Consider the following 22,263-nt stretch of genomic DNA (forward strand, 5'->3'; position numbering starts at 1 on the left):
CCCCCCCCCACCATCATTACAACCCCACACCTGCATAACCCCCCCCCCACGCACGCACACCACACACACACACACACACACGCACACACGCACACACACACAACACACACACACACACACACACCACACACACACACACACACACACACACACACACACACACACACACACACAATTATAAACAGACAAACACACACACACCTCCCTCATGTTGCAACACATTGTTTTGTGGTTTGGGCAACTTAAGGAGCCCCCTTCCCCCTCCCCCATCACAAAACAAACACATCAACAAAACACCATCGTTAAGACGCACACCTACACTCACAAACACAACAACAACAACAACAACAACAACAAATTCTTGAAACCAATCAAACGCTGCACTACAAATTGACCTGTCCGTGCAGCATGTCACTATGACAACCTAACACAACACTTTTATTGATATGGAAACATAATGTGTGTGTGTGTGTGGGGGGGGGGGGGGGACAGCGGCGTTCAGGACTACTGTGTGGTTTTTGGGGTTTATTGTTGTTTATTAAGACACAGGGGACGGAATTACACGTGGAGAAACAATGGCCTGGACCAGAGAATGGGACTGAAAATAGAGTTAACCGAAATGTGTGGCTTTGTGTGTGGGTAGGTATAGGCCCTCGGGGAAAGCCGGGCCCCTGGGGGCCTCTGAGGGAGCGCTACAGGGCCATCCTTCAAGTGGGGGACAACTGCCATTTACAAACCCCCTAACCTGATCACCAGCGCTCTCCTGGTCAGCACGATTCACTAGAGTCAAGACGCCCTGGGAGGAGTGCGTTCGTTGAGATTAATACATAGATGTAGTTAAGAGAAAGGAGAGAGGGAGAGAGCGCGGGGAGAAATTAAGAGAGAGAGAGAGAGAGAGAGAGAGAGAGAGAGAGAGAGAGAGAGAGAGAGAGTGCGGGGAGAAATAGAGAGAGAGAGAGAGAGAGAGAGAGAGAGGAGAGAGAGAGAGAGAGAGAGAGAGAGAGAGAGAGAGAGAGAGACAGAGAGAGAGAGAGAGAGAGAGAGAGAGAGAGAGAGAGAGAGAGAGAGAGAGAGAGAGAGAATCCTTCTTTTTTCACCAGAGGAAAGGAAAGTGGCCAACAGGTCAAACAGATGGAGGCGTTGATGGATGAGGGGTCCTGAATCACAGTCAAACCAGCCCCCCCCCCTTCCCAGGCACCTACCAACCCCTCCCAGCCACATCCCAACAACTAGACCCCAACACACATTACCACAAATAATACATCCAGCCGGGCACATTCGGGCACACAGGATGGCTGCACATGAGCTAAAGCGGCAAAAGAAGCTACTTGAATGTGTACTCTTGATGTGAGCACATTTGTGTTTAAGTTGTGTGGTATGTATTTATCTACACCTTGTCTGGAAAACATGTGCACATTTGTCGACAACCAAACGAGAACATATCGGTCCACAAATGTACCGCATATGTATGCACTTGTTTTTAATTTAATTTTTTGTTTCACAGAAAAATGCACATTTCCAATGCTTGGTGCAATTCCCATAGCCTAGTTAACTATTGCAACAGGCAACGAGCCTAGATCGCCTCTATGGGACAACAAGGCGACATAATTGGCTCTTTCTTTCCATGCGCCTCCCCGCTCCCTCTCACCTTTGAAATGGCCCGATCTATTAACAGTTTTAATGAGCTCCGCTGGACAAACGCAAAATGCATGGCCCATTGCACAATATGAGGGGGACGCACTTCTCGGACTTGGAATCGAGATGCTCTGACGCACATCAACAACAAAAAAACGACACTCAACTTCGTCCAAGCGGTCTGGGATTCCACGCGCATGCAGAGGGCAGCCAGGCACACAATCGCTCGAACAACATTTCGAACAAATCGGTTCGATTAATTGATTTCAAGGCCTAAAAATAAAACATTTGCCATCACCCGAGCAAAGTACCCTGTAGCCGCGTCGAGGTTATTATTTACAATATAAAATCCTCGAGGATGCTTATTGTAATGTGCCGCCATGGCTGAACTAAAGGACCCATTGAGAACAAGTTTCAGTGAAGCAGGAGTTTCTGTGGCGCGCCACGTCACAACTTGGGCATGTGGACAAATCAGTCAGTCGTCATCAATCACTTTTCCGTTCACCACCTCTCCATCACCCCACCCCCTTCCCTACCGTCACCCATTTAACGTACCTATATTTTCCACGGCGCACGAAGGCCTACTTGCCGCGATTTCTCTGGACACTGAGACACACACTGAACACATTTACCAGCAGACCTCTTATGAGGGGGTCTGGGAATTTAAATATTCACTGTTGACATTGTGCAGAGCTGGCTCGGGGCCAAAAAGGCTCCAGTCCTCTAAGGACCGATGTGCCATACGTCTGAGAATTTCTGAACATTTTCTCCAGCAAACTTATTGGGTCTCTACATCTTCCATCTCGACTAAACGCCAATGTATCCCCTCATTTCCAAAAGCTTAGGATAAAAGGTTTCAAGTTATAGGAAGGACTATTGCTCCTTGCTGTTTCCAATCTAAACATATTCAATGTTATACGCACGCAAAATGAGGTTTTGTTAAGTGTTGCGTGTGCATGTATGCGTTTATGAGCGTGTGTGTGTGTGTGTGTGTGTGTGTGTGTGTGTGTGTGTGTGTGTGTGTGTGTGTGTGTGTGTGTGTGTGTGTGTGTGTGTGTGTGTGTGTGTGTGTGTGTTCGTGTGTGTGTGTGTGTGTGTGTGTGTGTGTGTGTGTGTGTGTGTGTGTGTGTGTGTGTGTGTGTGTGTGTGTGTGTGTGTGTGTGTGTGTGTGTGTGTGTGTGTGTGTGTGTGTGTGTGTTTGTGTGTGTGTGTGTGTGTGTGTGTGTGTGTATGTGTGCTGGCGCGCATGAACATGTGTGATAACAAGGCCAGTATCAGTTAATAATTTGGTCTTTTAGAAATCCTTCCAGTTTTTATTTATTTATCCATGTTAGGCCTACAGTCAATTAAAAAGGGCAGTTTAAGTATTGCGCAAATGTGTGCATCATTAATTTGACTGAATTACTGAACTTGTTTCACATAATCCCTCCTCAGATGGCTTTCGTTGAAATACATTCCAGTCTATAAATGTTTAGAGTTTCATATAAACGATTTCGATTGAGACCAACTTAAAATAAAATAGAAATCAAACATAAGAACTCATTGCAGCAATAAAAAAGCAGTTCTGGTTAATGAAGCACAGATTTCAGCCTTTATCGGACATAAAGGATTTTACCTTTCTTTCATCACAAATCCTGGTCCAGTTGTAAAAGGATGAAGCCCAAGGACTATAAACCAATGTCCTATTAAACATTTAAATTCAATGGCTATGGATAAATGTGAAATACCTATAAATACATATTCGTATAGGCCTACGTATTATTTATTTAATTTGTTTAAAATAACCATTATGAAGCAAAGGAGGATGAGGAAAAAAGTCGACCAGGCAAAATATGAATAAAGAAACTTAGAGACTGGTCTCGAAATATATTGTTACGTAGTAGTAGTTTTAGTTTTTAATCCTCTCATATCGACTTTTTACTATTTACGTATATGTATTTTTATTGTATAAATCCTTGATATGGTAGCCTACAGCCATCATTTAAAAAACAAGCCCTCTTGAAATCGATAGATAAAATCATGTTAATTAAACATTAACATATTTTATATGAACGAATAATCCTTGATTAACATGTGTACAAAAGAATGCAACATCCTTGAGGTATGTACAGTACCCTTGCATAAACCAACAACTCAGTAACCCTATCTTGTCCATATGTTGCACCTGAAACGTTCATGCACATAAAAAACGTGAAACGGTTATTTAGTCGACAGTGAAAACTGCAGAAAGCTACCATTCAATCTGAAATCATTAAACCCTTCAACATGACCTACACCATGGTATTCGGTTCACTCCGGTGCAGCCTACACATAACACGACGCACCTATCCATTACATATCCCATTGAACCCTTTATAAACAATGACAATAACCACCGGTGCCCGCTTACATTTACACCACGCAGATTGTAGTTTTGTCGCAGTTTGTCCCTCTTATCTGAGAAGAGTCTCTCTATATCTTTTTCTGTAGTGCTCCTCCAACAAATGAAAGTTGCCCATGTCCCAGCGTCTGCACGCAACAGTCCTGCCCTGACAGCAGACTATAGGCTGCGCTGCAGCGCCCACTACATGCAACGGGGATCCCGGTGCCGGAGCGGACAACTGTGAAGTTCAGCCCCATCGTTCGCTAAACTTTTAACTTAGGTTTTGTTATACCCTACGACTGGGGTGTACGGGCTATTTTCGCGACAAGAGCGAAACCGGAAGGTACTGACAGCATAAACGCCAAATATCTAACCGACGGCTATGCAAGATAGAAGTGCGTGGAGAACTATGTGACTGTAAGGACTCCTGGATGCGGACGCAGCGATAAGTATAGACGGACAGGCTGTAGGTATAAGATGGCAGACTGAAAAGGCAAATAAAGGAATGTTGCACCTACTTGTAGCAAGTTTCCGTGCCCTTCCTTTGGACCTCATGGTGCCCGTCTTTCGGCGTGGGGTTTTGTTTGATTATTTTTCTTGGATGTTTTTCCTCCTTTTTCTTTTTTCCTCTGTCCTTTTCTCTTGTGTTTCTCAATCCAGACTCGCTATCTATCGTGCATTGTCAGTTTGGACACCTTCGCACATGCGCACACCGCTAGCCCGCCAGCGCCGCCAGAAAAAGTTTGGGACGATTGATCACTTGATATGAGTGATCTGGTCAGATGGCACTCCGCGTAGATCCCTCCGTTTCAGGGTTTCAGGGATCACTGAGTCATAACGTGCAGGAGGCTGTAGTCAGCGCCCCGGATCTACGGAGAGCTGAGGACCTTCATTAGAACGATCTTCAATGTACAAAGAGCACCTTTGTGTTGAAATTGTGTCACATTAATCAATGTCCATTTAAATTACCAATGTTGAATGTATTCATTAATTACAATTAATTGGTTTGTATAGGCTAGAGCTATTTAATTGTGTTTTTAACCGTGGTATAACGACCACTGGAAAATGAATGAAAAACTTCCCTGCTCCCAAATGGGCATTCAGCTGACTAGGTTTGAATGCTCAGTTTCTCCCCCCTTATGACAATTATTTAGCCTATATGTAGAAATCGAATATGCTCATGGGGAAAGCCGAAAGCTGGAAATGACTTTGACCAGCAGGAAACATTTCCATTGTATTCTATATTTCTCTACATGCTTTGTATTATGTTAAACAATTAAGGGGGCAGGGCCATACATAATTGTTATCGTTTTCAGGCTTGAATTTCGATTAAGTTAAATGTTATACTTTTTCAGGTAGGCTATTTATTCTGACATCTTTATACTGAAATAGTCCAGTGCATAGTCAATGGAATATTAAGCATGCAACCTGTCAGTGATCAAATTGGTCCATTTAGGTCGAAGATATCAAAACATAACGTTTTTCAATAAAACCTTTGATTTGAAGAATTATTCATCAAGAATCTCATATCGAGTTACGCCACATAATGTACATTAAGCCAAACTGGACAATTTTATGGCGTCATCTCACAAATAAACTTTTGCGGTGGGAACACGCATCGAGGATTTACAGTTATTGGGAGCAGTTCAGTTTTTTGTAATTTAGCAGGCTAATTAATCAAAAGCGATTAAGACGTTATCATTAAGTATCCGTGTAGGGGTTTGGTCAATTTAAATACTTTTTATTACAATAGACTTAATTAATGACAGTGTGGGCAAGATCTATTTAAAATGGAACAACTTTAAAACGGAAAGGAAAACAGTTTGAGGACTGTGTGTGTGTGTGTGTGTGTGTGTGTGTGTGTGTGTGTGTGTGTGTGTGTGTGTGTGTGTGTGTGTGTGTGTGTGTGTGTGTGTGTGTGTGTGTGTGTGTGTGTGTGTGTGTGTGTGTGTGTGTGTGTGTGTGTGTGTGTGTGAGAGAGAGAGAGAGAGAGAGAGAGAGAGAGAGAGATGAGAGAGAGAGAGAGAGAGAGAGAGAGAGAGAGAGAGAGAGAGAGAGAGAGAGAGAGAGAGAGAGAGGGGGGTTAAAGAAAAAGTGAGTATAGAGAGGGAGACACACAGAGGGAGAGAGATTGCATGTGCGTGCGTGTTCTTGTAGCGCGTCCATAGGAGCCAAGTGGGTGGTATAGTTTGGTATTGTGAAGTCTCTTTAAGGATATTTATATTGTGAACAGAGGATTTGAGGATTTCATTGAGTGAAACGGCGGTTTGTCATTTAACTAAGAGAGACTTGTACGGATTCTTTGGTGTGGTTGTACCTCACTCTACCTCTCCACTCTAATGACATAAATGGTGCTATTAAGTTGGCTGTAGGCCTGCGCCTGCACAGCGCTTACAGGCGGCCGCGCCGCGCGCAACCTCCTGGAACCCGCGCACACGTCTCTAGGCGGCAGCGAGGGTAGCGTGCTCAATTAGCCTATAAATGGAAACAGTTTTCATTCAGTAGAATATATAACGAACTGCAGCCTATACATTCGCCTCCACCTCACTCACGGTGCGCCTATTTGCTTCTCACTGCATATTTTAATTCGATACGCTCATCTCAGTTTGGCGAGTCAGGGGCAGGGTCCGAGGGGGGAATTCCCATCGCACTGTGCGGTTGTAATTATTAAAAATTAATTGGGTTCAAGACCCCTCTATTGCAAGTATAGCTAAATTATTGTCTCGTTTCTCCTTCAAGTCACTTTTAAATCACATTAAATAACACTAATATAGTAATGGATAGCCCATGTTAACACATGGGCTAATTAAGGATTTTACAAGGTGACAAAACAGCCTAATTCAAGTCATAAGGATAGTCTATGTTTCAATACAATATTAGTAATAACAATAATTAATATAATAATAATACAAAATATTATTATTGTCATTATTATTATTAATAATAATAATTATTATTATTATTATTATGAAAATAAATAATAACAATAAAATTGACGTTTATCAAAGTGACAAGGAGCTGCGGCCATAAAAAATTACTATCGCCTGTGTGCGATTGCATAGTAATCAATCAATTTTTCAACAGGAATATTTATCATCCGCTGAACTTGAAACAAAGTGAGGATGGAAGACAACAATTCTGAGTTAGCCTGCCTATTAAATAAACTAACATCGATTTTTTTTAATTAAGACGACTTATTCCAGGTTTTTTCCAACCATTATAATTGTATTCAGCAGCAACAGCACAATAATGATAATAATAAATGAAATATTAATAATAATAATAAGAATTATTTTTATAATAAAAATATATGGTTGAAAACAGGCCTATAGGATTTATTCTTGACAGGCCTAGATTTACCACTTTCTTCTGGCTAAATTGAGGACTATATCCCAATGGACTGAAATAGGCTTTTTTTGCAGTCGAAAAAAGCCTATTGACCAGATAAAACGTTGATTATCGTTTCTATTCGAATCCGTTTAATGACCCTTCCAAATTTCAGAAAATATACAGGCATATATAGGCCTTTCCTATCTGATCTTTGTGGCAGAGTTATGCCGTGAAAAAATCGAGGTGAACAAATCATAATTAGTTAATTTGCGTAGAAAGGGAGCAGTTCCGTTATGCATTTTTGGTGAGATTTCTGAACTTCTGGTCTCAGAGACCAGCAGAAATCAAATAAGAAGAAGTCAAATAAAAAAGACAAGGAGATAGGTAACCTCGCTGCTTTCATATTTAACAAATAATAAAATAGAGGCACTTGGGTAAGAGAGGTAATCAGTATGATATATAATAAGGTAGGCCTATAGGATTTCACATCCTGCAGGCCGTTTTTATTTTCTAAAATTCGTGAGTTGATGGATCAGCCCTAATAGACAAGAAAATAATATATTCATTCGATCCCGTGATTTTACATCAGACAATTCGCGTCTCATTAATCTGACCAATAATACCGCAGAAAGCTGCGGTATTGAACTAATTAAAACCTCGCCCTATTATGAGATTTGTAATATAAGGTTGCCACCTAGTGAACTTTTTAAGTACTGCTACTATTTCAAATCAGAATCATAGCTACAATTTCAAGATCCATTGACTTGAACCATTAGCCTATAAAGCCTATAGGCCTATATGCATTTAGCACAAGCTTCATAGATGCTCCAAAGCTACTTAATGGGGCTTCCTTTTTTTTTTCTACAACCAGTTATGCCCTGTTTAACAGCTTCACCTGTAAATATTTATTAATTCATTCAAAATGTTAATTATTTTATATTATGCGGGGGCTGGGGGATACTGATGGGTTATAAGTGAGAACACTGACATGGATCAATGTTCAATGCTCACTCACCAAACTCAAATTGAATAAGGAAATGATCTGCATGTATCTTTGCATGTAGAACATATTAGCATTGGCATATGAAGTATTTTGGTGTTGGTGTTGGCTTCGACATAACTTGACGACTATACGACTTGCTGAAAGCCAGGCCCACCCACACCGAGAATATAAGTGTGTTTCTAATGATTCTTCCGGGATTCAGGATCAAGCCGGTGATATAACAATTAGCGTAAGACACATTCTGGAAAAACAGTTAGATTTAATGAGGCGGTTTGACGGAGTCTTCCACAAGGTTTCATCTAGACTCCATCCTATAGGCTATCCTTGGTCAAAGAGATGCATCCTGCACGAGCGGCACAAACACACATAAACCGACGCACACACACACACTCACACAGACACAGACACGGACACACACACACACGCACGCACACACACACACACACACACACACACACACACTTGACTGAATACACAGAATCCTCCCCCATTGAGTCCGATTGATCCGTTCCTCATTGCTCCAGACCATTTAACCTAGAGATATGTGACAAGTCAATCAATAGCACACTACCATTATTTATCTTTGGTTTCCAGTAACCGCCTGGTGTCTTCGTCAGGTTTCCCGCTCGCTGGGCAATTAAGAAACAGACAATGAATGGGATGGCTTCACGTGAACGGCCCACAGGTTGTAAGAATACAAGACAGTTTCAACAGGTTGTCAATTCGATAGCTGAAGACAATCCTAATGTACTAGGCCGACCACGGCAACTGCTTCTCTACTGCTATGACTGCAACAACATAAAACATCTGGTAATAATGGATTTAGAATCGCTTAACTTCCCCATCGTTTTTGGACCCTGAAATACCCAAGCTGACTCGCTGTCTGTTACCAAGCTGTGGTGGAAGAGGTATTTTATAATGTGAATAAAAACGTCAGTATACCCGCCTTGTTAAAATGTTTGCATTACATTTCTTTATTTTTACCACCGCTCACATAGAGCATCTGATATATAAGAAGCACTACCATTTGAAGATGTTCTGGTAGGCCTACTCCTCCAGCGAGGGAGGGATTCCTCTTCCAAGGTTTATTCCATCTTTGGGGAGTTTTTCCTTGCCCCGAAAATGACTGTGAAGGGAGGTTGTGCAACATTTTATTCAATAAACAAACGTGATTGAGGATAATCTCTGGTCGATTCTTTTTTTAATTTGAATAAGAATTACAACATGCTTAATCAACCCCCACTTGGTTCCTGGAAGACAAATGGACAATAGAGAGATAGAGAGATAGAGAGATAGAGGGATGGATGGATGGATGGATGGATGGATGGATGGATGGATGGATGGATGGATGGATGGATGGATGGATGGATGGATGGATGGATGGATGGATGGATGGATGGATGGATGGATGGATGGATGGATGGATGGATGGATGGATGGATGGATGGATAGAGATAATCAGCCTACATTAGATGGATGAATAAAGCTCACGGTAAATCCTGATGGTGTCAGAAGGTTCTTCTCAGAGAGGACACGTAGAAAGAGAGAAACCTACACGCCAGCGCGGACCCGCGGTGAGCACCGCCCGCGGTACCGCCGACAACCGAGGTGAACCGCGGCGCCCACCACGGCTAGCTGAGCCATGCAGAACAGCACCATGCGGCCTGCAGGGACCAGGTGGTCCCACGCCCACACGCAGTGCCCCGCTCCCTGCAGCCCAACGCCCACCTCCATCCTGGTGCTGTCCGGCGCGGGGTTGTGAAGGAAGAAGATGGCCTTCACGTCCAGGAAGCTCTCTACCACTTCGCTTTCTGTAAGGCTGGTCACCTGACAGCGCCAGCTCATGTTAAGCCCCGCCCCCTCATCCTCCTCGGGCAGGGTCACAAACAGGGTGACGTTACAGCGGGCGGCCTCAAACCTGTGGCAAAACAGAGGTATAGTGGAAACGTATGTCAGAAGGTGTTTGGAGACGACGCAAGATCAAAGTTACAGGTTTTTTATTTCAACCTGCACTACGTTACTTTTCTACTGCAGCTATCAACTTCGATAAAAAAATATCTGAACAAGAAAGATCCTCAACGGGTCAATCCATCCAGGGCATATTCCTCTACAAATCATTTTATCCTGGTCCACTTTGGTCAAAGCAGGTGACCGGATATCCTTATCAGCCAATCAGAGATTATACATGCAGTAGGGTTTGTTGACCTAAAGAGGGAGGCCTCTTTCTGCATCGCAAATCAATCTACCAGTGGGGTTGGTGTCGGGTTCTCCTTTAACATGTGTGGCTTCCTTGAGAGGCGCAGACCTTCAGCGGGGAGAGAGGGGGGTCTTACCTGGGGTGGTCTGGCTGGGTGGAGCCATGGTGGCCCAGCCCCCAGCTCAAGAGGAAGGAGCGGTTTTTGTTGTGAGAGAGACAGTTCCAGGGGTCGTGGTAGGTGTGAAGCAAGCAGTTCAGGGCCAGCCTCCCGCCAGGCTTCAGCTGGCTCAGTGGGCTGGTGGTGGACACGGTGAGCAGGGAGAGGTATACGTTCACAACAGCCTTGGGTTCACGGCCGTTAGGATAGCAAAAGTACATCCCCGCGTCTCCGGGCTGAAGGCGGCTGAGGCGGAGCGAGCAGTTGGAGCCGACCGAGGTGCGATTGGACCGCTGCGTGTCCTGCTGGACCTCCCCGTCTTTCACCTGCAGATGATGCTGCTGGCAGTTGCTCTCACAGAACGTCCAGGAGCATTGTGGGAGAGTGTTGCTGTGGCCGCAGGGTAGGGTGACGTTGCCATCGACGTTGCCGTACACTCGGGTCTGGCTCACGCCCATCACACCTGCGCAGGTAGACACACGAAAACGATTTTTGTGTAAAAACGAAGAAGTCTTGTACGATCGGACTGACCGTACGGTCCGTACGGATCCGGGCTTATACCGAATTCTGCGACCCATCAAAAAGTATGAACCCAGGGGGGCGCTGTGGGGCATTTTCTGCAACACGCACGAGTTTGAGGCGTAGTGTGCATTATAACAAAAACTTAAATAAAACTTAAGAGCTCCCCCCACTCCCTCACCTTTATTAAATGTGCTTAATGCATTGATTTGATTTGATTAGCATTTTACAGACCCATACAATGGATAGGGCGTTTAGTAGGCCTACGGACAATCACCGTTGATTCTTTCCCCATAAAGAGCTCCAGTCAGTGTTTAATTAGGTTGTTTTACCTTTGAGCATTTCCTATAATACACTAGGCCTACTCTGTAAAATGCTGTTTATAATTAACATTTGTATCAAGAAAAGAAAGACCCACCAGTGGGGGGGAATCTTATATTTTATTTATGTTTTGGATATAAGGCACACCGTTTTCACGCCTGTCTGCGGTGCCTACAAACGCACTTTTTTGAAACCAGGTCCGTTGAAGAAGAGAAAACGCCGTTTTCGTGTTAGGATTCGCGTTTCATTGGTTTTCATCCCCTTTGTGAATCGAATTACTAACTGTACATCCAAAAGTATTTTATGCTCAAACTACCAGGTTTAAAAACTGCTTTCTCCGTTTGTATACAGCACGCAGGCTTGATGCGCATGCTCCGCCTCAACGTCTTCCTTTTTTGATGGCGACCCAGCGCTTCTGCAACTTTTATATGCAAAATGTATTTATTTATATTCAAAAAGCCCTTGAATATCTGCTACAGCGTTCAAGTTCCGTCCTTGGATTTATTTAGCTTTGAGGCATTAAAGGACAGAACACGCCATGTTTTGAAAAAATATATAGCCTATATATTTTTACACAAATAATACCTAAATCATATTTTACACTGTAAATAATGTAGACTCCATATTTCGTCCTTTCCCACAGAATCTCCCCCCTCTACTGGCATGGTTAATTTCTCGCATAGGCAAAATTCTGCATGTAAAAAGCAGCAGATTTACCACTAAAAAAATAAGTAGCCTATTTCTATATCTTGCACAAATGTACAAAAAATATGGTTAATTATATGGTTAATTAAAATGCTCTTATTTAGGCATGAAAGAGTCCCTGTGTGGATTAGGGACCTAGAGGAAATTATATAAAAACCTAATAAAAAATATATTATTAAAGTTTCACGGGCAGATAACTACCTCAGTTGAGGGAATAAACTATGAATACATATCCTAGTGACCCTATAGAATTGAAAATGTTAGTACCTGTAAGAATGTGATGAAGCAGGAGTATTGCTAAGAGATATGCATGCATCCTTTGTTCTCTCTTCTGTCTGTTTGTGTGGCTGGTCGATGTTTGTTGCTCATAGCGGTAGAGTCTCTTGTGCCCTGGTCCGGATGGTTAAGTGTGTGGTCGGGGACGTCTCATTTCCTGTCAAGAGATTTGCAACTTTCCTCGACGACGGGTTTCAAACCTTTCATCCACCACAAAAAATCGATAGCACTTCGGCCACATTGAGATGCCATTTGAAATAAAATGAACAGTTGCGCCTCTTAAAGATTCTATGTAAGAAGCTGAAATCAACTCCTGTGTGGGAGCAAATGCATTTTTGTCAGTGTCCAAATATTATTTGTGCTTTTAGTTTTCGAGGAGGTTGTAGGCATGTTGTGGGGAAGCCTTTCTCATGTCTTCTGTTATTTAAAATGCTGACTGCACTGCTTGAGGTGAAAGGGTTAAATGTGACAATGCATAAATTAAACTAAAGATGTTTGTCAGCGAAAGAGGCTCCAGGGAGGGGCAATGTTACAGAGGAAACATTTAGCGGTGGAAATATGATTTCGATTTCTGATTCTCTAGCTACCCCGCTGAGGTTGGACCACAATAAGACCGGGCTTCTCACCAGAAAGACCTTCACAACTCACCCAAAATGGGTGCACCCCTCTCGTAACCTCAACACAGTAACCCATCAGAAAATAGGTGTACTTTAGTGGCTTGAAAGTTGTTTCAAGACATTCCTGCGATTCAATACAAAACAAACCCTTTTATTGGTTATATTGAATTAAATGGTAAACTCATGTTTAACATGAGGACGACGATCATGACAATAAAGACGGGGATAAGGGTGATTATGTTTTGTTCATTGGGATGGTACTGGCTTGTTCCCACCAGTGATGATGAGGACGCTGATGGAGATGTTTGGTCCGCACAGTGCTGACTGAGTTGCCGTGGTGATGATGATGAGCAGGATGATGTTGATGGTGTTCTTTGTCGCACGGTGCTGATGGTGAGCGAGGATGTCGGTGGAGACGACGGCGCTTTGTTCAGAAACCAGGGCTGGTTCCCCCGGTCTCGAGCAGCGCTCTGCGTCCTACCACCAGGTGAAGGTGACCTTGAAGAAGCAGTCGTAGCTCCGGGACAGGAAGGCCCGGACGGGCGGCTCGGGCTGGATGGCCACGCGGTATCCACGGCGCTCCACGTCCATCCGGATACAGTCCAGCAGGTCGGCGACGGACGGGGTCGCCTTCCACGGCCCGAACGTCACCACCGACTCCCGCCCCGCCTCCAGGCTGCCCATGGCGTTGTCGTGGAGACCCAGGTCCTCCTCCGTCCGCAGGACACAGATGAGGATGCCCGAGCAACGGCTGGCCACCGCCTCGGCACGCGCGATGCGGATCAGAACCTGGAGGGCGTCGGGAGAGCGTCAGTCCGGGTTAGGACCCCATCGCAGCACAACGTTAGACTGGGTTTAGACCCCATCGCAGCACAACGTTAGACTGGGTTTAGACCCCATCGCAGCACAACGTTAGACTGGGTTTAGACCCCATCGCAGCACAACGTTAGACTGGGTTTAGACCCCATCGCAGCACAACGTTAGACTGGGTGTAGACCCCATCGCAGCACAACGACCATATGGGTTTGGACCCCATCGCAGCACAACGTTAGACTGGGTTTAGACCCAATCGCAGCACACCGTCAGACTGGGTTTGGAACTCATCTAAACACAATGTCAGCCTGGGTTTAGACCCCATCGCAGCACAACGACCATATGGGTTTGGACCCCATCACAACTACGTCAGACTGGGTTTAGACCCCATCACAGCACGCCGTCAGTCTGGGTTTATACCCCATCGCAATACAACGTCAGACTGGGTTTGGAACTCATCGCAACACAACGTTTGACTGGGTTTAGACCTCATCTAAACACAATGTCAGCCTGGGTTTAGACCTCATCGAAACACAATGTCAGCCTGGGTTTAGACCTCATCTAAACACAATGTCAGCCTGGGTTTAGACCTCATCGAAACACAATGTCAGCCTGGGTTTAGACCTCATCGAAACACAATGTCAGCCTGGGTTTAGACACCATTAAAAAAAGTCAGCCTTGGTTTATCGTTTATGATGTATAACTGCATTTTATGCTTTGTAGCCAGTATTTTAACAAGCAGCCTACTACTATATTATTGTGTATAAGAACATGATTGCATACAAGCAGTATTTTATCGTATATCACGTATATAATTGTTAATGACCATGTATAAACAGTATGCTATTGAGTATAACTGTACATTATTGTGTATGCAATATACATTATTGGGCATAACTCCCACCTCGATGTTCTCAAGGTAGTGAGGGACTCTGGAGAGGAACTGCTGTCGCCCCACTGTCTCCCCGAAGTTCTGCGGTGCCTCCGACAGCAGCTTCACCAGAGGCTTGATGTCATAGTGGAGGGCTTCTCTGAGAACCTGCACACTCGTACCAAAACCACCACAACACACAAACCTTTGTTGAAAAATGCGCTAGTGTTGTGCCGTAACGCATTCCTAGACCATACGTAGGATAGATGCTAAAACACCTTAACATCCAACAGAAAATGTAAGTTTTAAGGACAAAATGCATTCTTATTGTCCTAGTTTGTGGGCTTCACTTCACCACATAGTTCTACCAAGTGCCTGCATGTGGGTGCTGGTGCTCCTTCCTGTGAAACTCCCCTCACCCCACTGCACTCATGCTACAAACCTCCTTTATGTTCTCTGTGGGTACACGGTCCATCCGCAGGTAGTCGAGCACGGCTCCGAAGTGCGTGCCGTCCCGGTCGATGAAATAGCGCCCCCCGGCGTCCGTACGGAGCTTGGGCGGCTTGCCGCTGAACAGCTCCGCCATCCGAGAGTCGGGATGCCTCATCAGCGTGCTCAGGAAGGTAGAAAACAGGTGCCCACCAACGTTGAGTTGCACCACAGGGGACTAGGAGCAGAGGAAGTTATTAAAAACAGATTTACAGACTAATGGATTATTATGCCCATCATTTGGAAACGTTGAATCAACTCGACCTATTCTATTTTCAAATATATTTAGGGATGCGCAAAAGGACTACATCAAAACCGATCAAATACTTTAAACTATATATCATATATATATATATATATATATATATATATATATATATATATATATATATATATAATGTGTGTGTGTGTGTGTGTGTGTGTGTGTGTGTGTGTTGAGGCTTATCTTTCCCTAATGTGCTGCTATCCCAAATTGAATAAAAATAGAGAAAAAAAAAAAAAGACAAATGTTTCTTAAATAAATAACAGGTCATTTCAAACGGCACTAAAACCTTTGGTTTAAGGGACACCTTTACAACATGGGATCATATGGTGCTATATATTTTAAACCCATTAGTAAAGAAAGAAAACTAGATCTATCTGGTAAACAATGGACAGATGTTGCATGAGACCAACAGCACTCCAGGAAGGGCGTCCTGGACCTACTGGTTTGTTTAAATAGATAAGCGCAGTATCGCTGATCACAAGTTGGCCATCAGCAAGCCAGCAATGTCGAAATAAGTTCTTAAAGCATTGCATTGCTTTATAGGAGTACTTCTCACATTGCAATGAGTTGGTTTTGGGGGTTGAGGACTAGCCTACCACATGTGCACGCAGCGCAGTGAATGCGTCCGGTCATAGCACGAATATATGACTAATGTTTAGGTACAATCAATCAACCACGTACTCACATTTAGATTTCAGGGAGGAAAACTTGATAGGCCTACCAAATTCTGCTCCGACCATTTCCTCATCGCTGAATGTGTGAAACAGAACAGCTGAGACCGGCTCAAAATGTAGTGACCAGACTTTGCAGTACACGCATTTAAATAAATCCCCACGTTTGTGCAAAATACGGACAGACTTCCCATGCAGTACACAATACAGCTATCGTTACAGATCCCGTCTGCGAAGGGACGATATTGGATAAAACCGGTCCCGCGCAATAGCAACCCGTCAGGAATTACAAAAGTTCGCTGCGATTTATCACCAACAACGAAAGAGGACATATGAACAAACTTCTACCATCAAGTAGTTACCGTCATGGCACGAGCTGCCGGTTTCCCATGCGATTTTAGGTCGGGCAAACTCATTTTCCTCTCTCCGCACCTATCCGCTCAGCAACAATATGGTTGATGTCAGATGCCATGTAGCCAACAGTACAGGTGAGTTCCGGAGGCGTGTCTAGTTAATGACGCTTCCCGGCACTGAAGTTGCCTCAGTCGTTAAGCCTAAACTTCGGATGTCGTGTTATACCATTACTGGATGCTAACCTTATGGTCACAACAAGCGAGGCAGCATTTTTTTTGACTTTACAAGGGCTATCAATTTTAGAGGGGTGCATCTGCTCAAGGAGAATTCAAATTTATGATGTTGATATTGTTGCAACCCTCTGTCAACACTTCTACAAAAGGCCAATGAAGACATGCAGTTCATACAACAGACAAGGCAGGATTGTTGTATTTCCAGATTTTATTGTTTTTTTGTACACAAAAATCTCAGGGTCTTGATTCCATCGGGAGAAGGGAGAACCTGCCAGAGAGAACGAGAATAGATTAGTGATCCACTGCATCAAGAACCATTTAAAACACTGTCCCCTCACGCCTTACAAAAATATCCAGATTTGACTATCAACCCTTCTCAGACAAATGCCTCATATGTCTTCAAACTAGAAAGACCGCCCGCTCTGAGGAACCGGACCAGAACCACAAAACGTGGCCCTGGGCGGTCAGTCCCAGAGCCGACAGACCAATTCCGACTCGTCATCGTATCATCACTGAAGGGTAACTAAACACCAGGTTAAGACTTCGAGCATACTGCTCCGTCAACGGTCATGAGCCAAACGACACAACAGCTCACACAAGGACAACGGTTTAATGTCATTACTATGCGACATGACTTGGACCACCAGTAGTCAGGATTTCCTGACACCAACTCTATATCCAAAATGACCTTTGAGATTACCAAAAGCATGATCTTATTCAACTAGTTCCTTTGGCACAATAGATGTTATCGAAAGCATCTTGCAGTACATACAGATGAATGTCACCAGGTAAGAGGCTGGGGCTGGGCGATTAATCTCATTTTGGTGAAACGATCACAAAAATAACAGTTTCTTGACTTATAATTTTTTTCTTTTTTAATGTATTTTTTACGTTTTATATAAAGGGCAGAACAGCTGGATACATGTCTGTTTATCATTTTAGATCTGAACATGTTCTTTGACCATTTAATGTATTTCTTTAAGGGCCAAATTTCAAAGTCCTCAGTGCCAAAAAAAAAACCTGAAAGACCAACTGAATAAATAAATAACCGTTTCAAACTCAAAAATAATCGTTTGAACAATCGTGATTTCAATATTGACCAGAATAATCGTAATTATGACTTTTCCCCATAATGGAGCAGCCCTACTCCATCCCTCCTCCGCCCTTCCATGTGGTGGAGCAGACCGAGCCTTACCCTTTTACGCGGTGGGTGGAGGAGGTCCTCCCTGGGGCATGACGGGGGCATCAGGCTTGGCTCCCTTCTGCTCCGAGGTGGGGGTGGTGGGTAGGGGCTCGTCCTTGGGCTCGACGATGCTCACGTGGTCGGGGAGGGGCTTCTTGGGCCCGATCTTACCGGTGGGGTCCCAGGGCAGCATGATCTTGACCTTGATGCCCAGCACACCTGAACACAAATACAGGTCCATGTTACTCAGCGAGTTGATCAACGCCGGTAAGACACGCCAGCTGGTCACCAGGGACACTGATGACCAATCACTGGTACCCCACTGTAAGAGTGACGCGGAAAATAAAGAAAAAGATCGCAGCAGCCAGACTTGAGGCGTTTGCCCCGTTAGCACGAGGCCGGTTGACATGTTCTTTAAATCCTTTTGTTCTCGTTTCCCCCCATGGTGAGCCCATTTTGCACAAAAAGCACTTCAGAAATTACGTTAAAATCACTGTCCGTCGCAGTACGAGAAAGGTGTTCACCTCGTCAACACCCCGATTACTAGAGTTAGCCGATTCCGACCGCAGGTAACCCGCCTCGCAGCAATACATGGCAAACTTCTTAAAGCCACTCATTGAGTTCACACATTTAACTAACTATTAGCCTCTATAAACCTTCTCAGACAAATGCCTCATATGTCTTCAATCGAGAAAGACCGCCCGCTCTGAGGAACCGGACCAGAACCACAAAACGTGGCCCTGGGCCGGTCAGTCCCAGAGCTGGACGGCCTCGTTTCCGACTCGTCATCGTATCATCACTGAAGGGTAATCAATAGGAGCCATTGCACGCTAGACTAAAGCTCAATAGTACTGAGTGGGGATTTTTGACAACACGGGGATTAAAGTCACACAAGCCCAGCGGTCAGTGTCCCACACCACTTTGATTTACCCAGCATTGGTACAGAGCAAATACCCTCGGAAATCCATGCATTACGGCAAGAACATTTATTTGTTTCTAAAAAATAAATCTGCCTGATTGAATTATTGTGTGTCTTTTTGTGTCCACAAAAATGATCCATTTAAACATTAATATAACGCCTGATCTATACATTTAGACCAGGCGAGTGTTTGAGTGTAGGGGAGAGAGTACATTGACGGAGGGAGAGGGTGTATTATTGAGTCCGAGTGCCTCACCCTGTCTGAGCAGGACGTGGCGGACGGCGGTGTCAACGTAGTAGTTGACGGGGTCTCCGCTGTGGATCATCAGACCGTCCACGAACTTCATGGACTTGGCCCTCTGACCCCTCAGCTTGCCGGACACCACCACCTCGCAGCCCTTAGCGCCGCTCTCCATGATGAAGCGCAGCACACCGTAGCACGCCCTGGAGGGGAAGAGACCGATGTTAGTAATGACTCGCTTCTGGTCCAACAAGCATAGGCAGGGTGGAGATTCTTCTGATTAAAGGCAAGATGTATAAATAAACATTATCCCCTACTACATGAGTTTTTGAAGTTATTTCCCAGTTTATACATTTGTTTCACTCTGAAAGCACCTCATCATGAAACTGTTTAGCGGTTTCCAACAGCAGGACACACACATTTAGCTCTCTTTTCTACAACCCTTCTCAGACAAATGCCTCATATGTCTTCAAACTAGAAAGACCGCCCGCTCTGAGGAACCGGACCAGAACCACAAAACGTGGCCCTGGGCCGGTCAGTCCCAGAGCTGTCAGCCCAATTCCGACTCGTCATCGTATCATCACTGAAGGGTAATCAATGAGTGCCATCAAATTATAGATGACGGCTACAAGGTATGAACTGGTGATCTTTGGTAAGACATCGTCAACTCACTACACCACACAGTCAGTCAGCCAACTACACAGCTCTCCTGTGCCTAGTACGGTCACTTAGCCATGACTTTCAGAAATTAGCAGAGCTTGATCATACAGTTTGTTAACAAAGTAAGAAAGGATCAGACGTTTCCATACCTACGCACGGCCAGACCTCCCAGCAGCTTGTAGCGCAGAGACTCTGCCTGGGCGATGGCGCACAGACCACGGGTTGCCACCTTCTCAGCGTAGAGCTAGAGGAGCAGAGGAAATGTTGATTAATACAAGTTAAGGTCAACTCCTGGTCAAGAAGACAAGAAACCCACCTAGTTAAAAATATTCATCAGAGACGAATAGGCTACATTAAACCCCAATTTATTAGGGATACCATGCAGGCCTTTAGAGAAACCCTTCTCAGACAAATGCCTCATATGTCTTCAATCGAGAAAGACCGACTGCTCTGGGGAACCGGACCAGAACCACAAAACGTGGCCCTGGGCCGGTCAGTCCCAGAGCTGGACGGCCTCGTTTCCGACTCGTCATCGTATCATCACTGAAGGGAGACCAGGCTGTTCAAACTTACAGGACAGCTTAATAAATACACCCGCCCTATTGAGCCAGGGAACGTCACTACTAAGATAATGGCATGTAGGTTCAATTACATATTCCATTGTGCATAGAAAACTAAACCAAATCGGCAGTAGCCACATCATTCACAGCCTAGTTCAATGCCATATGCAACACACTGTTGTCTCTTACCTCCACACTGCCCTCTGGGAAGCCGAACCTCTTCTGGACGACAGCGGTCAGCTCTCTGATGCGACGGCCCTTCTCCCCGAGCACATTCTGGGTCCTGTAAACAAGAGTGAAGTGGTTTACTAAAACATGCGAGTCACTTTGGATAAAAAGTGTGCTGATCACTAGTCCCGGTTCCAGGGCATGCATGCATTGTCGTGTTCAAAAGCGTTTCAGTCTTTAAGGTAGCCAGATACATATCTCAAGTCTAGGATGATGTGGTCGCTGTTTCAGCAGGGCTCAAGACTTGCATTTTCATTTAGAGGCACATCCTGTCACAAACCATCCATCTGTGTAGGTTCAAGATAAGAGACTCCCTCACTTTGAATAAATTGTAAGAGGTTTGACACCGTGTAGAAGCCCTATTTACTATACACCTGCAGCATTTGCATGAAAGCATCCTTGAAGATATCGGGGTGACCCTAATGGTGGACTAACCACTGTACCTACCACTACCATCCGCTTTATGACAAACATTCCCTTAAACAAGTGTTTCCTGGACAACCCTTCTCAGACAAATGCCTCATATGTCTTCAATCGAATAGACCGCCCGCTCTGGGGAACCGGACCAGAACCACAAAACGTGGCCCAGGGCCGGTCGGTCCCAGAGCTGGACGGCCCCGTTCCGACTCGTCATCGTATCATCACTGAAGGGAGACCAGGCTGTCCTGACTAACACGATATGGACTGTAGTTTCATTAGGATCTCTATATTCTACTTCCTTCATGTATGAATAAAATCTTTCAACAGAAGTGATTCTTTACCCATACAAGCACTTTTAACAACTTATACATTCAGTGTCCACCCACTAAGATGCAAAACACAAAACACCATCTCTGTAGTCACATTCCGTTGCATACTGAAAGACCAAGTAACTCTTCGCTCTCCAGTGAGTACTCACTACATACTTCTAGCTCTTTTCACTGCCTACCCACCAACAACAGCTAATGACGAACGTCAGTGTACCGTCTAGGGTGCAAGGCTCACCGTGTGGCCAGGATGATGATCTCTGTGCGGGTTGGGGTGACGCGCACCTCCACACCGGAGTAGCCATCCTCGGCGAGCTCGCGGGTCAGGAACTCGTTCAGCTCGGCCTTGAAGATCCCGTCGGAGACGAACTACAAACAAACGTGGAAACCGGCGTTAAACATAGTTTAGAGACATTTGTAAACCTCACTGACAATACCTGAAAGTTTACCGCAAAGGTTTGCCTATTTGCACTCAACAAAGCATATTTCCACGTCTACTCGCTGTTGATAATGAGTGAAATTGTGGCTATAAATTAGAAATGTGGCGAACCTAACGTGTTAGCTGCGGCGCTATCAGCAGCAAGAGCCCAGATTGCGAGGTGAGGATCTGTGCTAATCCTAACAGATGCGGGGATAAATCTTCCAAAATCATATCCAAACTGACACACGACACCTCTGCGTACAATAAACTGGTAGTATTTTACAGAGATGGGGGTTTTAAATGGATATAATTAGTATAAACAGTTGCTAACCTTCCTCTTCTTGGAGATTTGCACCGCCATCTTTCAATAGGCCATAGACAGGAAAGGACTTGTGGAGGAGGCGGAAATGAATTTATACCAAAAGGTTGGACTTCCGTTTAGCGCGAGTTCGAGCTGATTGTTGGCATTTGTAGATTATTCTTTTTT

At 44.6% G+C, this 22,263-nt stretch overlaps 3 protein-coding genes and 5 non-coding genes across 9 annotated transcripts; all 8 read right to left on the bottom strand.

The window, feature by feature from the left end:
• Positions 1 to 9,789: 9,789 nt before the first annotated feature.
• Positions 9,790 to 12,566, bottom strand: LOC130405967 (uncharacterized). The gene is made up of 3 exons (XM_056611314.1): positions 12,497 to 12,566; positions 10,664 to 11,147; positions 9,790 to 10,248 (listed from the first exon to the last, which is right to left on the bottom strand). The coding sequence occupies exons 1-3, from the start codon at positions 12,543 to 12,545 to the stop codon at positions 9,882 to 9,884; spliced, it is 900 nt and encodes a 299-aa protein (XP_056467289.1). The 5' UTR covers positions 12,546 to 12,566; the 3' UTR covers positions 9,790 to 9,881.
• Positions 12,567 to 12,950: 384 nt separating this feature from the next.
• On the bottom strand, positions 12,951 to 16,923 carry kctd14 (potassium channel tetramerization domain containing 14). Of its 2 annotated transcripts, none has more exons than XM_056611316.1 (4): positions 16,594 to 16,923; positions 15,249 to 15,473; positions 14,840 to 14,974; positions 12,951 to 13,911 (listed from the first exon to the last, which is right to left on the bottom strand). In XM_056611316.1, exons 1-4 carry the CDS (start codon positions 16,645 to 16,647, stop codon positions 13,600 to 13,602), a joined length of 726 nt encoding a protein of 241 aa, XP_056467291.1. In that variant the 5' UTR covers positions 16,648 to 16,923; the 3' UTR covers positions 12,951 to 13,599. The 2 variants fall into 2 exon arrangements, with proteins under 2 accessions (XP_056467291.1, XP_056467292.1); XM_056611317.1 differs by having other exon boundaries at positions 16,580 to 16,923.
• Positions 16,924 to 17,008: 85 nt separating this feature from the next.
• On the bottom strand, positions 17,009 to 22,217 carry rps3 (ribosomal protein S3). Its single transcript, XM_056611315.1, has 7 exons — positions 22,108 to 22,217; positions 21,594 to 21,724; positions 20,571 to 20,664; positions 19,971 to 20,065; positions 19,177 to 19,364; positions 18,014 to 18,220; positions 17,009 to 17,086 (listed from the first exon to the last, which is right to left on the bottom strand). Exons 1-6 carry the CDS (start codon positions 22,135 to 22,137, stop codon positions 18,018 to 18,020), a joined length of 741 nt encoding a protein of 246 aa, XP_056467290.1. The 5' UTR covers positions 22,138 to 22,217; the 3' UTR covers positions 17,009 to 17,086; positions 18,014 to 18,017.
• Positions 17,190 to 17,336, bottom strand: LOC130406767 (small nucleolar RNA SNORD15). The gene has a single exon (XR_008904518.1). It is a non-coding gene; the product is annotated as a small nucleolar RNA SNORD15 (small nucleolar RNA).
• Positions 18,657 to 18,806, bottom strand: LOC130406770 (small nucleolar RNA SNORD15). Its single transcript, XR_008904521.1, has one exon. It is a non-coding gene; the product is annotated as a small nucleolar RNA SNORD15 (small nucleolar RNA).
• Positions 19,603 to 19,750, bottom strand: LOC130406768 (small nucleolar RNA SNORD15). Its single transcript, XR_008904519.1, has one exon. It is a non-coding gene; the product is annotated as a small nucleolar RNA SNORD15 (small nucleolar RNA).
• LOC130406769 (small nucleolar RNA SNORD15) lies at positions 20,221 to 20,370 on the bottom strand. The gene has a single exon (XR_008904520.1). It is a non-coding gene; the product is annotated as a small nucleolar RNA SNORD15 (small nucleolar RNA).
• LOC130406771 (small nucleolar RNA SNORD15) lies at positions 21,112 to 21,259 on the bottom strand. Its single transcript, XR_008904522.1, has one exon. It is a non-coding gene; the product is annotated as a small nucleolar RNA SNORD15 (small nucleolar RNA).
• Positions 22,218 to 22,263: the final 46 nt, after the last annotated feature.

This window comes from Gadus chalcogrammus, chromosome 16, assembly GCF_026213295.1.
Source record: "Gadus chalcogrammus isolate NIFS_2021 chromosome 16, NIFS_Gcha_1.0, whole genome shotgun sequence".
Classification (NCBI taxonomy): domain Eukaryota; kingdom Metazoa; phylum Chordata; class Actinopteri; order Gadiformes; family Gadidae; genus Gadus; species Gadus chalcogrammus.